Consider the following 14,707-nt stretch of genomic DNA (forward strand, 5'->3'; position numbering starts at 1 on the left):
AGTGTTTTTCGAAAATTGTAAAAAGAGCCTTTCTCTGCCAGGCAGATAAAACAGTGCGGAAAACTTCACTAGGAATGTCATTGAAATCCAAGCAGGTCCCCAGGGACTCAGAGAAAGGATCTCCATCACGAAGTTTGATCAGGCAGAGAATTTAAAAAAAAAAGAAGTTATTTAGATTGGAGTAATTTTTTTTGAGTTGGCAAAGGGAAAATAGCCTGCTTGAAGCCATGTCATCTTTAATTTGGTAAGTTATTTATTTTCTTGTAATCCTATTTGAAGTATCAACATTTCCAGTACATTGACTTGACTGGCAGATGTGCTGTATGATTTGGGATAAACCCAGTAAAAATTTTTATTCCTATCTGAGGTGGTCCAAATTTTGAATGAGTTCCTCTCAGCTGAAAACATTCATGCCTTAGAAACATTGTCACATGCCTATTACCTCTTAACATCACATCAAGCCAAAACTTCAGAGGGACAGACAGCAGCATTCTGGCTTCATCTCATTTGAATCTCAGTAACTGATCTGGAAGAAACTCTAAACCAGGGGAAATAATGCTCAACTAACTGAGTAAAAAGTATTTTCAAAAGTAACAGACATGATGAAAGGTAGTTCATAAAAGAGTGCAGGACCATCTATTTACATCAATAGGAAGTAGTAACTGAAATCTGACACTTGTATGAATTGTACAGCTATTGCACATTTTTCACCTTACCATTTTGTACTCTTTCCAGCTTTTCTGAAAATCCAGACTTCCATCTTCTCGGTGTTGTATAACTGTCCATCCTCCTCCAGCAATTTCCATGTTGCAAAAGACCTACACAGTAAATAAAAAAGAAAAATTTCAAAACCCAAACAAATAATAAAACATGTTTCCATTGGAATTCTGGCATCTTTGTGGGGGAAAGTATTTGTGAGTAACAGTATTAAGGAAGAGTGTTTTCCTATGCACTCATGCACTATTCCCTCAAGGACATCCTCAGTCATTTGATGACAACCAGTTCTCTTATGTTTAGTGTAATTCTCCCAGCCATGTCTCCTTTCAGTACATCACCAAGAACATCTCCCCATCATCCCCCTCAGCATCCTCAGCTTTCCCCTTCACATTCCCTCCATGCTCTTTTTTCTATTTTCTCTGCAGTGCTCCTGAAACCACTTCCTTCCTCTTAATAAACAAGAGTAATTCTTTCAGTGATAATAATTCTTCATATAGCTTTTAGCAGAGTGTCATTTGGTCTCAGAGAGAATCTTGAGATTCTTGCAGAATCAAGAATTTAATCCTGAGTCTGAAAAGTAGCACAGATGAGGTTATTCACCTGTGAATAACTTCCTTTGAATTGTAATATTACCTACAGTGTTCCAGGCAGTGTCCCAAAATGGGACAGGTGACCTCAGAGCAAACTGCCTTATACTAACAGAGAACATAGATAGAAACAGGCTCAAGAGATGAGGTCTGTGAGACAAGCTCATAAGTTACTGAATATGTAAGGTTATATCCTGTCACCATTGCACTAAGAAAATAATAACCTAGATACTGAAGATTCTGTGTATAAAGGATAATGAAACAATTTGACAATTTTGTTGATGCTTGATTTTAGAATATTGTGTAAACTGAAATCTGTTACCAATCTGAAATAAACCATATAATAATAAAAATGGATATTAACTTTTATTCACTACACTCCTTTTCATTATCCTTGCAAAAATATAGAAGATAAACTATGAAAAAATTAAAATACTGCTTGTGCATTTGCTTTTCTTGGTATGTGACAAGCAGCAATAAGTTTTGTTCCTGTTTTTGTAGAACAAAACTTAATTTTAAGATCAAAGTTTCTGAGGGTTACTCATTCAAGCAAATATTCCTGATTTCATTCTCCTGTACTCATCCATGTCATATTGACACTGCAACTATCCTAAATTTTGTTCGTCTGTGCTTTTAAAAGCTGTATTCTGCCCTTTAAGTAAAAAGTTGGTGTGTAAGAGTGTTGAAGAGGTTTAGCTTTTGGCACTCACATCAGTGACTCAATCCATTAAGCACTGGATGGCAATTTAAAGTTTTATGTAGCTTTGACAAATTGGAGGTTACTATCCAACACGGTTAAATAAAAATTTGTCCTGCAGTTGACTAGAGGACCATATTCTACCCTCAGGAAAAGCCATTCTAAATTTCTCCTACTCATAAGAACTGTCATAGTAACAATATGCAAGTGTTTTTGTTTTAATTTGCACCAGGCTTGCCAAGTGGAGTCCCTGTGAAAGTGCAGGAAGGAAATAGAATACCAGGACAAACATGAACTTGATTCAGGGTAACCACAAGAAAACCCACAATTTTCTAGACAAATATTTTGGCACTATTCCTTTTTTAGGGCAGCCACTGTGAGTCAAAACATTTATCTACAGGATTTAATGTCGTTAGTCTGATTTACGGTGAGAATTTCTAAAAGATGGATTTACTTTCCTTATAAGTCACTTCAAGCTCCCATGAATCCACTGCCAATTTCTAAAGCATTAAATCCTCGACCGTATTAAGACTACTCATTTTAAAGACACACGCAAATTTTGGGATTTTCATACTACAATATAATGAAATACCTATAAAAAGACTGAAGTTTTCTGAATAATAAATCAAATTGAAAGAGAAAACTACAAAGTGAAAAAAAGATTGGCCAGCAGCACATTTTTCACTTGCCATCATTGTATGGTCTGGCACTTTCCATAGCGGTAGACACAAACACCTGCCATATTAACAGGAGTTCAAGGTGATTGTAGATGTTACTGTGCATAACTTTAGCCTTGTCTGTCCCAGAAAAGATTAAGGCAGCCAGGTGTTTAACACCACTTAATGTGTTCTGATAGTTAAGCCCCTATTAGAAAAGAAAACAATGAAAAAAAGTGACTGAATTTGTATGCATTATAGATTCTGATTTTATAATTAATAAAATAACCTGACTTAGAATAAAAGACTATCCAAAATATTGCACTCTTGCTCTTCCTTACATGCATGGGTAAAAATTCTCAACCTCATAAAAGGCAAAGATGGGATTATTTCTACCTATTTTAGCTTTATGGACTTAATTATTAAAAATTTTATAATTAGCATTCAGAGTTAACCTCAATTTTAAAGTAAACAGAAGTTATGAAATTTCTACAAATTGTATTTTAGGTGCATGCTCACTAAGACCCCACAAGTCTACCTTGTTGGCATGGAGCAACAAGCTCAAAACCAGACCTTTGAGATTCAGGGAATGTGTCTCTGCTATTTAGAAATGGTCTGATGACTGCCATGTTGGAGAACAGTTTGCACAGTACAGAGGGATAGCCTACATTTAAAATGGGTTAAAATTCTGCCAGATGTGCTCAGAGAGAGCATCAGCACCAATTTAGTGGGAAGTCCACAAGAAAAAAGTAAAGAGGGAGGAGTGAAGACCAGAGCCATAGCAATTGCTTTTGCAGAACCATAAAGGCACAGACAAGAGCCCAGCAGCAGTGGATAACGTTACATTTTCCGTGTAGTGCACCAGAGGTTGGTGACAGCCACATTTGTGAGGGCATTAGAGGAGACAGTGGGTGAGTCAATACATTGGTCCAAGGGGACATGCAGACGTCCTGTTTGCAGCCAGGCCAATCACACCTGGCCTACCTTGGCTTCCAAAGGCGACTTGACTCTTTCAATTCCAAAAGGGGGACAGTCACCTCGCTTTCACTGCTCCCTTGCTCATCAGAAGCCTTGCTTCCCCTGTAGCTCACCCTGACTTTGCTGGGGACTGAGAGGAGTCCTCTTGCCTTTTCTTTCACTTGGAATAATCATCTGTCCACATTATCAGGTTATGATTATGGAATAATCATCTATCCTCATTATCATTGCACATACACATGCCAGAATAAGCCAATTAATTAGCTTAATAGTTTAATTCTATCTTTTTATATTAAAAAATATGAAATATTATTAAGATCCTTTTAAACCGATATCAAACACTAATTTTTGATGAAGGGCTTGAAGACTAATGAACTATCTTAGTGAACTGTTGAAGCTGGGAACAAGAAACAAAAATTGCATATTAAAATGAGGCATATGGAGCTGTAAGCATGAAGGATAATGTTTTTATGAATATATGAATGTGAAACCAACAAAACACTAAAACTAAGAGTAATGTTTGTATATATGACAAAGGTATTTTCCATTGAATATCAGGATTCTATTAAGTATCCCTTAGAAAATACAAAATAAAATGAAGATATATTTTGTAACCTGATGTATAAAGTTGTTATGAGTGAGATAACTGCCCGTGACCGTGAGTAATACAGAAGATAATAATATATTAGGGCTCCTAAGACATGTCAGAACCATGCATTGCATTGTGATAATCCAGTTCGCTTTAAGTTGGTTTTAAAGAACAGCCCTGTCTCCATGGAGTACCTATCAGATATTAGAGCAATCTGACTGTGTCTGCATGGTGTTACCTCTGGGCTAATTAGTGCTGGCACAGCGTTGCATTGATGTGATTTTGAAGCTATCTCAGCTGGAGCTGGTTCAGCTATCTGCACAGCACTACCTTACAGCTTGTTTTAATGACCTTCATGTCTAAAAAAACACCTGTTAATGCAATCACACTCCTCACTTGATTAACATGAACATGCCTGGGATCAGCTCTTGCTGTGTTATTGCTAGGGCAAGACAGAAACTGGTGTACCAGAAATGCCCTCAAAATACAGAAACACACACTCCTGCCATTCGTTACTAAAACAGGAAGCCTCCAGGAAAACATAATGCAATGATATCAGCTGAGTTGTGATACCTGTGTTGATTGATAGCAGAGTCTGTAATCAGGGATATAGTGGAAACACAGAATGGCTTCCATTGTCCTTATAGTGCTGGTGAAGTGGGTTTAAGGTAAATATACCGGAAGCATCAGTATCACAGTGTTTTCAAGCAAACATTGCTTTTAATTGCATTCCAGCTTCTGGTCATGGTTTATGAGCTCCAGTAAGGGTAAGAAAGCTACTGCCAGTTGGTACGTGTGACTTAGACAGAGATGTTACATCTCTTTTTGAGTGGAGCAGAATTATTCTTGTACTCCTCAGTAATGCTCTCAGGCATATCTGCCTTTTTTGTCATGTCAATTATTTTCCCATTCACATTCACCACAATTATGTTGATCTTGGCCCATAAAGCTCTCCCACCCCAATTCCACTCATGGCTTAATGAACTCTAACTCCTAAACTATAACATCTTGATGTTTACAGGCTTCCAAAGGCCTTTTGAAACACCAAACCCCACTTAGGAATAAGGTTGGCATATCTTCATATAATCATTATATTACTATAAACATTAATATTGGTAATATTTTTTACAGTTTTTTTCTGTTTGCAGGGCCACCATTTTACTGCAGTAAGAATAAATTCACCAGACAGAAGTGGTTCCTTTCCTCTTGTCTGGCCCACTTTATGGCCACCACTGTATTTCACAGGTAATCAGCCCTTAGTCTTGGTGGCTGCTCCCAACAGTGCCCTGTCAGAGGGACAGCCAACATTCCTCCATAGATAAGTTTGGGTTAGGTTATTCTCTCATATTCCTAGACTCAGCTAGCTCAGGCACCTTAGCAACAAAAGCCTTGCAAAAAAAAATAGTCTCTTATGCAGACTAATGTTTCATTTGCATTAAAAAAAACCTCCCAAGTCTCTTTTTTGAGAAGGATTATACACGCTTCATAATTTCAAGCACTGCTAGCACAGAACATGTTGTGTTCTTTACAGCCACTTTTCCTTTTCCCCTACAAGAGAATCAAATTATTTTAAATCCTTATCTTTACAGACTACTCATTCTGCTCTTTCTTTCCTCATGCTACCAGATAATCCCCTAGATCAGCTTCCTCATTATCACACTTTACAAATTCACTTTTAAATTTTATCACAGATTTATTTGCAGCCATAGTCTGATTCAACTGAGCTTGCCAAGTGGGAGGAAGTGAGTCAACTATTGAGTGTACGTTGGAACTTAGGAAGGATTTTCTGTCAGCGGGAAAGAAGAATGTCTGGAATAATACAGTTTATCATTTTCTCAGTCTATTGTACTTTTTAAAGACTAAATATAAGACAACCTTTTTATACCAGTACAATATTTTGTGGAGTAATAACTTCAATAAAGGCTCAAAACCCTCCTTTCAGTTCAGAGCAATATCATATTAAGAAACAAGAAAATAAACCCAGTCTTTACCTTTTTAGGATCTGACACATTGTTAATATAAATAGTGTAGACCCCACTTTTGTTAAAACCAGATTGGTATACATCTGCACAGTCTCTGAATGGCTTTTCTTCTTCCTTTTTTGCATTCTTTAGTAAAACTGCAAAACAAAACACATGATAATATAAGTTACAACAACAGTCTTAAGCATTTCTGTACCTAGGAAGTCCACTTTTGCACACTGCACCCCTCTTCAAAAAAAACACAGTAATAATTGTACTGTGTTTCTTGCACAGTTCATGCATTTGGCAAATTCTAGTCAAGAACTAGTATGGAGCTTTCGGACAAATGGCAGAATCAGCACCAGAAAAAGTCACGATACAAATAGCTAAACAGAGCATCCTGTCTGCTGGGAGGTAACACAGCATGTTCCTTCTGAGTGCAAAGGTCTGTGCTGCTGCAGGTGTTGTCTCCGACTAAAGCTGTACCTGGGTGGTTGCCAAAGAATGCCGCAGAGATGGCACACAAAGGTGGAAAACATGTTCAGTGTTGTGATGTGACACACATGCTCACCTAGGACAGCAATGCTGGAAGGAGAGAGATTGTGGTGTTATGAAGTAATGACTTTTGAGCAGCATATGAGCTTGGGGCAAGGCAGCTGCTTGTTTAAATTTATTTTTTGGAAGAGAATAATTTAATTTTTTTCATATCTACTTTCATGAAGGTTGCTAAGTACAATAAAAGAAAAAACAGTGCTACTGAAGTCAGGTGTCTAGAGGAAAGATTTATAGAATTCATTTTGGCTCAGCACAGGGAAACAGTTAATGTTATAAGACCAGTGCAGATCTTGATCCTGTATATTACAGACAGACCATATATATATATGAGTCTGGGCTGAGAAATCAGGAGTGCAAGATGTTGAGAATCCCAGTCTTGAACAGCCAGGAAATTCCCTGTAGAAGGAGTAACATCTGAGAGTGTTCTTCACTTTCACAAACAAAAGTAGCACGACCCCACACAATAGTGAAGGATACAATTTCATTCCAACAACACATATTTTAAGCACATCAGTATTCCCATGGAAATCCATCCATCGACTCAGATTCTTAAACATGTCCTTAAGTGATGTGCAGGGTTTGGGCCAGCACTTCATTAATCATTACAATAAGGATACAATATTTAAGTCTTCCAGACACACTCGTTCTCTGGTGACAGATTCTTCTTTTCCATTTTTGGCTTGAAAGTGTGAGTTAAAGATACAGAAGGGACTACATCTAACTCACTTTGCATGAAGTGGCCTCTGCTGCTAAACTGGTGCTGATGCACAACAAGGCAACGGCCTTGCTCAGCATGCAGGACTACATGGGCCATGGATGGTGAGAATAATGCCAAGGATGTGCACCTGGAAATGCCACCTTACCTTTGAACACCACAAAGCAGTTTCTTAGGATGGCACATTCCTGGCAGAGCACTTGGTACTAATACCATTTCACAGAGGGGGAAATTGAGATAAAAAAGAGATTAAAAATTTTACCTCAGTCATTCCGTGAAAAGGTGAAAATAGAAAAATAGTGAGAAATACAATCCTGATTGTAAGACTACTGCTCTCTAGGTAAGCATTTTGCACAAAAATGGTATTATTCTTTCCCTTTTATGTGTTTCATATTATTATTTTAAAATTTTATTTTAAGAAAAAAAAAATCTCTCGCTTCTTCCCTTACATGTATTTGCTTCATGTTTATTATTTTTAGTCAATGCCATCAACAAAAATAAAACCTAATTTATATATTTGCATGTGAAATTTGATTAGGAAATCAATGACTTTGAAACTTAGCCATATTTGGAAAAGGTAGTGGTGGCAATGCTGTAGGTTACACACTTTCCTGTGTGATGGCAGGGAGTGAGGTGCTTAGCAAGGTGCACATCAATTGTGCACTCTCTCAAAAGTGACATTTTTTAGAAAAGACATAGAACTGAGGCCCTCATGATTTGTGTTAATTAAAGACTTCATGGTACTTGCTGTAAGCAGATGGTGTTAGCATCTGTGGCCAAAGTCCAGCCTGAATAATTACCTGGGGCTGGAGCCAAAGCCTAGAGGAGCTAAAGCAAAGCCTCTCATTGATTTCAGAGGGCTTTAGAATAGATCCATTCTTTCTGACCTGAACAGCCAATGCTGTTGTTCCAACTGGAGACATCAGTCTCTCCTGTCTAAAAATTATATTTAGTGGTGCAGAGGCACTTCTCATTTCCTTCAGTCTTAAAACTCTTATATTTTATTAGCTGTATGCAGCAAGATTATCTTACATCTTACATGAGTGTTATACACACATTGAAAACCACTTGGAAATAACTGCTAAGATTCAGTAAAGGAAATTTGAATTTGGGTCCTTCGTAACTGAAACTTAGACAAGGAAATCATGAGGGTGTTCTAAAGTTTATGCCATTACAATTTTATGCAGGGTAAAATTTTAATATCAGAGCAAATATGTTTGGTAATTTTCTAAAAAGATGTATCTCTAGGAATCATCCTTAGAAATAAATTATCTTGTCATACTTAAAAACTAAAAGGAACACAATAAAAGGGATGTTTGTGTGAGAGATTAAGTTGAAAAAGACAGATAAATGTCATAGATATGTCCATTTTTCCTCTTAGAATCAGTTGAAGTACCTGAGATCACACAGAGAGCAAATGTGTAATTTCTAAAAACTAGGCAATTCAATACCCATTTGGGTTTTTTTTGCACCAGGGGTTTTATTCCACTGTAGCCAGGAGAAGATGGCTTTCCTTGGGTGCCTCTCACCCCTCTCTCTCCCATGAGCTGGTGCTCCCACTGGAAGAAAAGCACAGCTCCTTCACAAGGACCCGTCCTGTTACAGATTGCAGCACAGTATATTAAGCATGACTAGCTAAAGTTTAGGTTTTCGTAATAAATCACACTGTAATTTGCAAGAACAGACCAAACTTGACAGAAAATTAATACTGAGGAATGTTACTGGTAATGTGCTTATAGCATAAAATATGTTTTCTCTAAGGTTTGCTGTTGTTTTTCTAACTTAATATTCCATACATTTTCCAAATTACTTCTACGTACTATAGCTCTAGACTATTTTTTTCTACAACATTACATAGACTTTGAATCCTTCATATGTTAAGTAAAGTCCCAAGTAAAGTCCCTGAATGACTTATTGGCTCACATATGGTAGATGTGAAAGTAATTTTTTTAAAAGGAAGAAAGTTCAAATAAATTAGTTCTAAAACCAAATATATAACCATTAAATTCCTTTGTCAGCTTCAACATACTGACTTTACACAAACTTGTCATGTTAGTTTAGCTGTTTTCAAATACAATGCTTATTTCAGAGTTTTATGTACCTGAAGGAAAAGGTAAGTCTATGTTAAGCAAAATAATATTATCATGTTTTAATCCTGAATGCTTAGCCAAGATTTGGAACTCTGGAGGTTTTCTTGATTGCCTTCTCTGGATGAATAAACTGGTAAGGAAATCATGCTCCTTTAAAGCAATGATATCTGTCTGGAAAGTCCTGTTTCTCTGAACAGGAGAACCTACAGTAATTTTTTCACTTCTCTTCCAAAAGCCTTCTGGGTAACTTTTAGTCCAATAACTTTCTCTTTGGGCTAGGCTATCTGTTTTTCCCTACTTTATGGGAATTATTTATTTCAGTTATCAGTCCTTCAGCTGTTCCTTTTCCTCAGTGCCCTGGACAAGGACTGGAGTCCAGACAGTGCCATCCATAACTGCCCAGGCCTTGTGGAGGAACAGGAACCCAAATCAATGAGGTCTGTGCAGCACCAGGGCTGAGAAGATGTTCTGCTGCACCTGCTCCCAGGATATTGACCCTCAGCAGAAAGCTGGGGTCAGCACCTGAGGCTGTAGCCCCTCCAGTTTCATTAGGATGTCTTCCCAGTGCTTGCAAGAGAGAGAGCTTTGATATACAGGGCTTTTTCCCAAAACAGTAGTTAGGGAAATTTAACTGATTGATAATTATGTGTGCCCTGTGTAGTGTGAGATAATTTTTCTGCTATCAGTTGTAAAATTAAATCAATAGTTAATTAGTTTATTTCCTAACAGGTATCACGAATGGAGGATGCTTGCTTTTCTGGCCAGCTTTAAAGAAATACCAACCAACTACTAAGAATAAGTGGCTTCTGAAATATTTAGTAATGTAGTATTCTCCTCTAGGAATATGAAATTGAAAGCATATAATATCCGTTTTTCCTAGGTGAATGAAAGTTATCTAATTTCATCTCAAATAGGAAAAAAAATAAATATAATCTACTTGATTTTATTTTTTTTTTAACTGTGATTTCTGGTTGTTTTTGAGAAAATTGTCTCATTGCTTTTCAGGTCTCCATCAGATATCTGGTGAATAGCACAACTTGTCTACAAGCAATAAAGAATGTTCAAATGCAGTTCATTATATTGACTGAATCAATAAATCACAGTCATACTTCCTAATTATTTGAGATCTGAACTGCTGTGTTTGTGAAATCAGTTCAGACTGAGTTAATCACTAGACTCTTATGTCCTTTAGTGATACTGACAACAAATGAAAAACAGCTGTTTGTTTTTCTGCATGATAGTGACTTATTTGGGCAGACATGCAAATTTCTTTAGTGTCTGAGTGAATGATTACATTTTCATTGTTTCAATGTTCTATTTATGTAAATCTAATTTTCTTATAGAAGTACCAAAAAGGTACTTAAAAAAGTCATTCCTGCTTTTGAAGTCAGAAAGGAAAAGTCTTTCTCTATATCTTATTGGCATATATAATTGACCTAAATTTTAGCTGTGCTACCAAAAGTACCTGAAGTAAAAATTTATGTCCCCTGTTGATCAACTCTAAAAAATCGAAAAGGAGAAAGTTGTAGTGATAGTTTTTACCTAAAGCTGCTACATTCCAGGACAGGGTCATACAAGGACAGCCAAATGATGGTTTCTGTCTAGATTCTGACTGCAAATAAATTTTGCTATGATCTTGTCATTGTTCCTGCATTTCTGTAGGTGACCCCATGTCTCTTTCCCAGCCATTTGGATGCAGCTGCTGTGCACCAACAAAATTCCTGTTATGATGGCAAGTGAAGGATCAAATCCAGAACATTTTGTTAATGTTATCCAAATAACTCAAACTGTAATGCAGTGGAACTGGCCTGCAACACTGCCCACATTCCCTGACTCAGCAGCAGCAACCACAAACAGATCTGACAGAATAAGGTGAAGATTTTTTTTTTGTTTTGAGGAGGGAAAATATGGAAAGACTTACACTTTTTGCTGACTTACAGCCAGAGGTATAGTCTGCTGTTTCAGTGTCCTCATCTTGCGTATACCCACCCCCACCTGAGAGCAAACATTAAGCTGCAACCTAATGGCTGACTGTGACACACAATATTGCCTGAAACAAGACAGCCCTGTGACAAAATCATTTTGTTGCAAATGTTACACAAACCAAAGGAAAAGCACAAACCTGAAGGCTGATTTCAGCTCAGGTATGCTTTCCAGAAAATTGCAGTGGTGCCTACAAACTGAAATGATAGCTATGCAAGAGCACACTTGGGTCCTCTTAAAATGCACTTGAAAGCACATTTTCATTCAAATACATATTACATACTATCTGTTTTCCTTCCACAAAATATGTTTCTAAATTATTAAAGCTACAGTTGTCACTCAATATAACCAATAAAAAAAACCCAGAAAATTACAATCCCTTGAGATGTATAAAATAAAAAAAAATATTGCAGTTACTTATACTTGATGAAGTATCAGGAGCTTTTTATGCATCTAGCTAGTCAACTAAAAGTTTTAAATGTGATTTTATATGTTGTTATTATCCAATTCTAATTGTTATAAAACAAGCAATCACCAACTGATTCAAAACTTTCTCCAGTGTCAACTCTAATTCCTACTTTATTCTGTATTATTTTCATCTTCATCCAGTCTAAAAATCTTAAAAAGCAAAACAAAATAAGGGAATATTAGTATGAAAGCTGCTTCTGTATGTCTTGGAGTCCAGCAGTCTTCTCAGATATGTCATTGTGCATGCTTGTGTACCCACGTTTGTTTACTAGGGAGGTGAAAGGCAGTTTAGGGCTAGAGTTTGGACATGCATTTTCCTTTCAACAAAATATTCGTTCACCAAAATTCTTTTAAAGCTAATATTTCCTTGTGACATTGCTCTGAATCTGACAAAAAGAGCAGGCCATTGGCAACTTGGAAAGTTCATTTTGACATACTGGAATAAAATATTTCTGTTCTAGGAATTATTGCTCCATAATCAAGTTTATAGATTACAAATTTTCAGATTCTAGTATATAAAACTGTATTGTCAAGGCCCCCATTATTCCCAGCCGAGGTTATAAGACTGAATATCCCAAGTTAAATTGCTGCTTCAGCCCCTCCAGTGTCCCATCTAGAAGTCATGGCCCTAGAAGTCATGGGGCTTCTCCACTAGACTTAATCTCTCAACCATCATCTTCTGGTTTTTTCTTCTTATACTCTCATAATTACTTATTTTCTTCTTATTTTTCTTTTCCTTTAGGACTTCTCTCCTCAGGAGGGCCCAAAGATTTTGCAAGAGCTTGGCTAACACCTGGCCTGAAAAAAGTCTTCAATTGAATAGATGTTCAAAGCAGACAACTAGAGAACATCATAAGCACAGGAAAGCATATCCAGAAATTCACAGTATAAGTTCTTCCTCCACCAGATGCAACATCTGCATCTTTAATAGATTTTTAAAGAATTCTCTTCCACTAATTTCTCCAGTAAAGGTTTTTGAAGCCACTTAATTTTCGTCATTCAGTGTCCCATACCAGGGAACTCCATACATGTACGTGGACGATTTCCCACTGTTAGCTTTTAACAAGAGTGTTCCAGCTGGTGACACAACATTCCTAGCTGAAAGTAAGTCTGCACCCATGCTCTACAAGCCATCTACAATTTCTACTGCAGTCTCCTTCTATTACCTTTTGCACGGCTTGAAGTATCTGCCATAGGTTTAATTATTGATAGTTCACATACTCAGTCTTCTGTCATTGTAGATTTTTTTTATGCAATGTGGTTTCCAATACATTATATAGTATTTGAACACACCATGGATTATGTGGTACAATTTTTTTTTTCTGATTTCCTGTCTATTCCTTTGTAACAATTTTAAAAATCATATTTTCATTTGGCCATTAACTGGCAAGTAACACCTCCTTCATCTTTCATTCAAAATCTCCCTGGGAGCTTACCTTGAATTCATATGGGTGTTTTAGAAAGTAAGAGAAAATAAAACTCTAGAATTTCTTCCTTAGGCACATTCATTTGCTGAATGATGACAACAGAAAATGCTGGCCTTCATTAAAATGTTCAGACTCTTTAAGTGTGTGTATAATGCACATGCACATTTTGAATGTCTAAGGGAGTACTTGGTTCTAACCCCAAACGTGGTGCAATCACAGAACATCACTTCCAGGAGCAGCACTGCTCTGGTTGTATCTGGCTGTGGACAGATTCCATTGCCACAGAATGAATCAGCTAACAGAAGATCTTGCAGAAAGTGTTTGGGTTTCTTGTAGGGGTGAAATGGGGATGCAAGGTTAGGGATTTTGTTTGGTTGCTTGGTTGTTTTGTTTCTTTGTTGGTTATACTAGTTGTTTATTCTGCTGAAGCAGCTCAATGATTTTGATTCACCCCATGACCCTACAGTCTCTGGACAGGATGGAGAAGTGGAAGTATTTTGTTTCCAAGGAAAAATGACAAAAGCAAAAACAGCCCCTTTGCTCTAAACCTCTAGCCCTTAATGGCTACGTGCATCACCCTCACTGCATGTGGGAGGCCCAAAGAGGTGTGTGAACCTCGCTGAAGTACAATCCAGAGTAACTACCAGGCCATGCTGAAATGCAATTAGCAGAGCTACAATGATTCTACCAGCCTAGCCATTAGTCCAGTACCAGATTTGTTAGGCGCACTAAAGTTCATTACATGGAAGAATTTGAGATCTATACTTTTAACATGAGGAGGAAAGAGAAAAGGTGTAGTCAATTAGATGTCTCAGGTTAACATTTATAGAAATATTTTAGCAGCTACTACAATGTTACTTTGCCCTCCCACACAGCCTCTAAGAGTCTGCAGTAAGAAAGGCAAACAATTGCATAGTGAGAACACTCAAGCTATCCAACTACTTATTAAATAAATCATTTAAAGCAGAGTTTCCCTCCTGTAGAGCTGCAGGAATTAACTTGGTCTTGGAAAATGACATTAACGTAGAGAGCTTTCACCCTCTCCAGGGTATAATTATTCAGTACCTAATAAATTATCTACAGTTATCAAGTTTGTTTCCCAATAAATCCAGCCTCAGTGACTGGCAAACACAATAATACTTCAAATCACTGTGCATTTGAAAGAAATCACTTAAGAATACCATAAAATGGTCCTCATTAGTGATCTGCAATAGAATGCCTTATGGCCCATTTACAAAAAGATAAAGACACTTAATTATCCTGCTGCAATATAGTTCCTTAAGA

The 14,707-nt window shown here is 37.1% G+C and overlaps 1 protein-coding gene across 1 annotated transcript in view; it reads right to left on the reverse strand.

Annotated features, from left to right (window-relative positions):
- ANGPT1 (angiopoietin 1) overlaps window positions 1-14,707 on the reverse strand; it is a 150,091-nt gene that overhangs the window by 49,668 nt on the left and 85,716 nt on the right. Inside the window, exons 5-6 of the mRNA XM_058833639.1 lie at window positions 6,216-6,343; window positions 717-818 (exon numbers count right to left, since the gene is read on the reverse strand). Coding sequence (XP_058689622.1) covers window positions 717-818; window positions 6,216-6,343 — 230 coding nt within the window. The remainder of the gene's footprint in view (window positions 1-716; window positions 819-6,215; window positions 6,344-14,707) is intronic.

This window comes from Poecile atricapillus, chromosome 2, assembly GCF_030490865.1.
Source record: "Poecile atricapillus isolate bPoeAtr1 chromosome 2, bPoeAtr1.hap1, whole genome shotgun sequence".
NCBI classification, from domain to species: Eukaryota; Metazoa; Chordata; class Aves; order Passeriformes; family Paridae; genus Poecile; species Poecile atricapillus.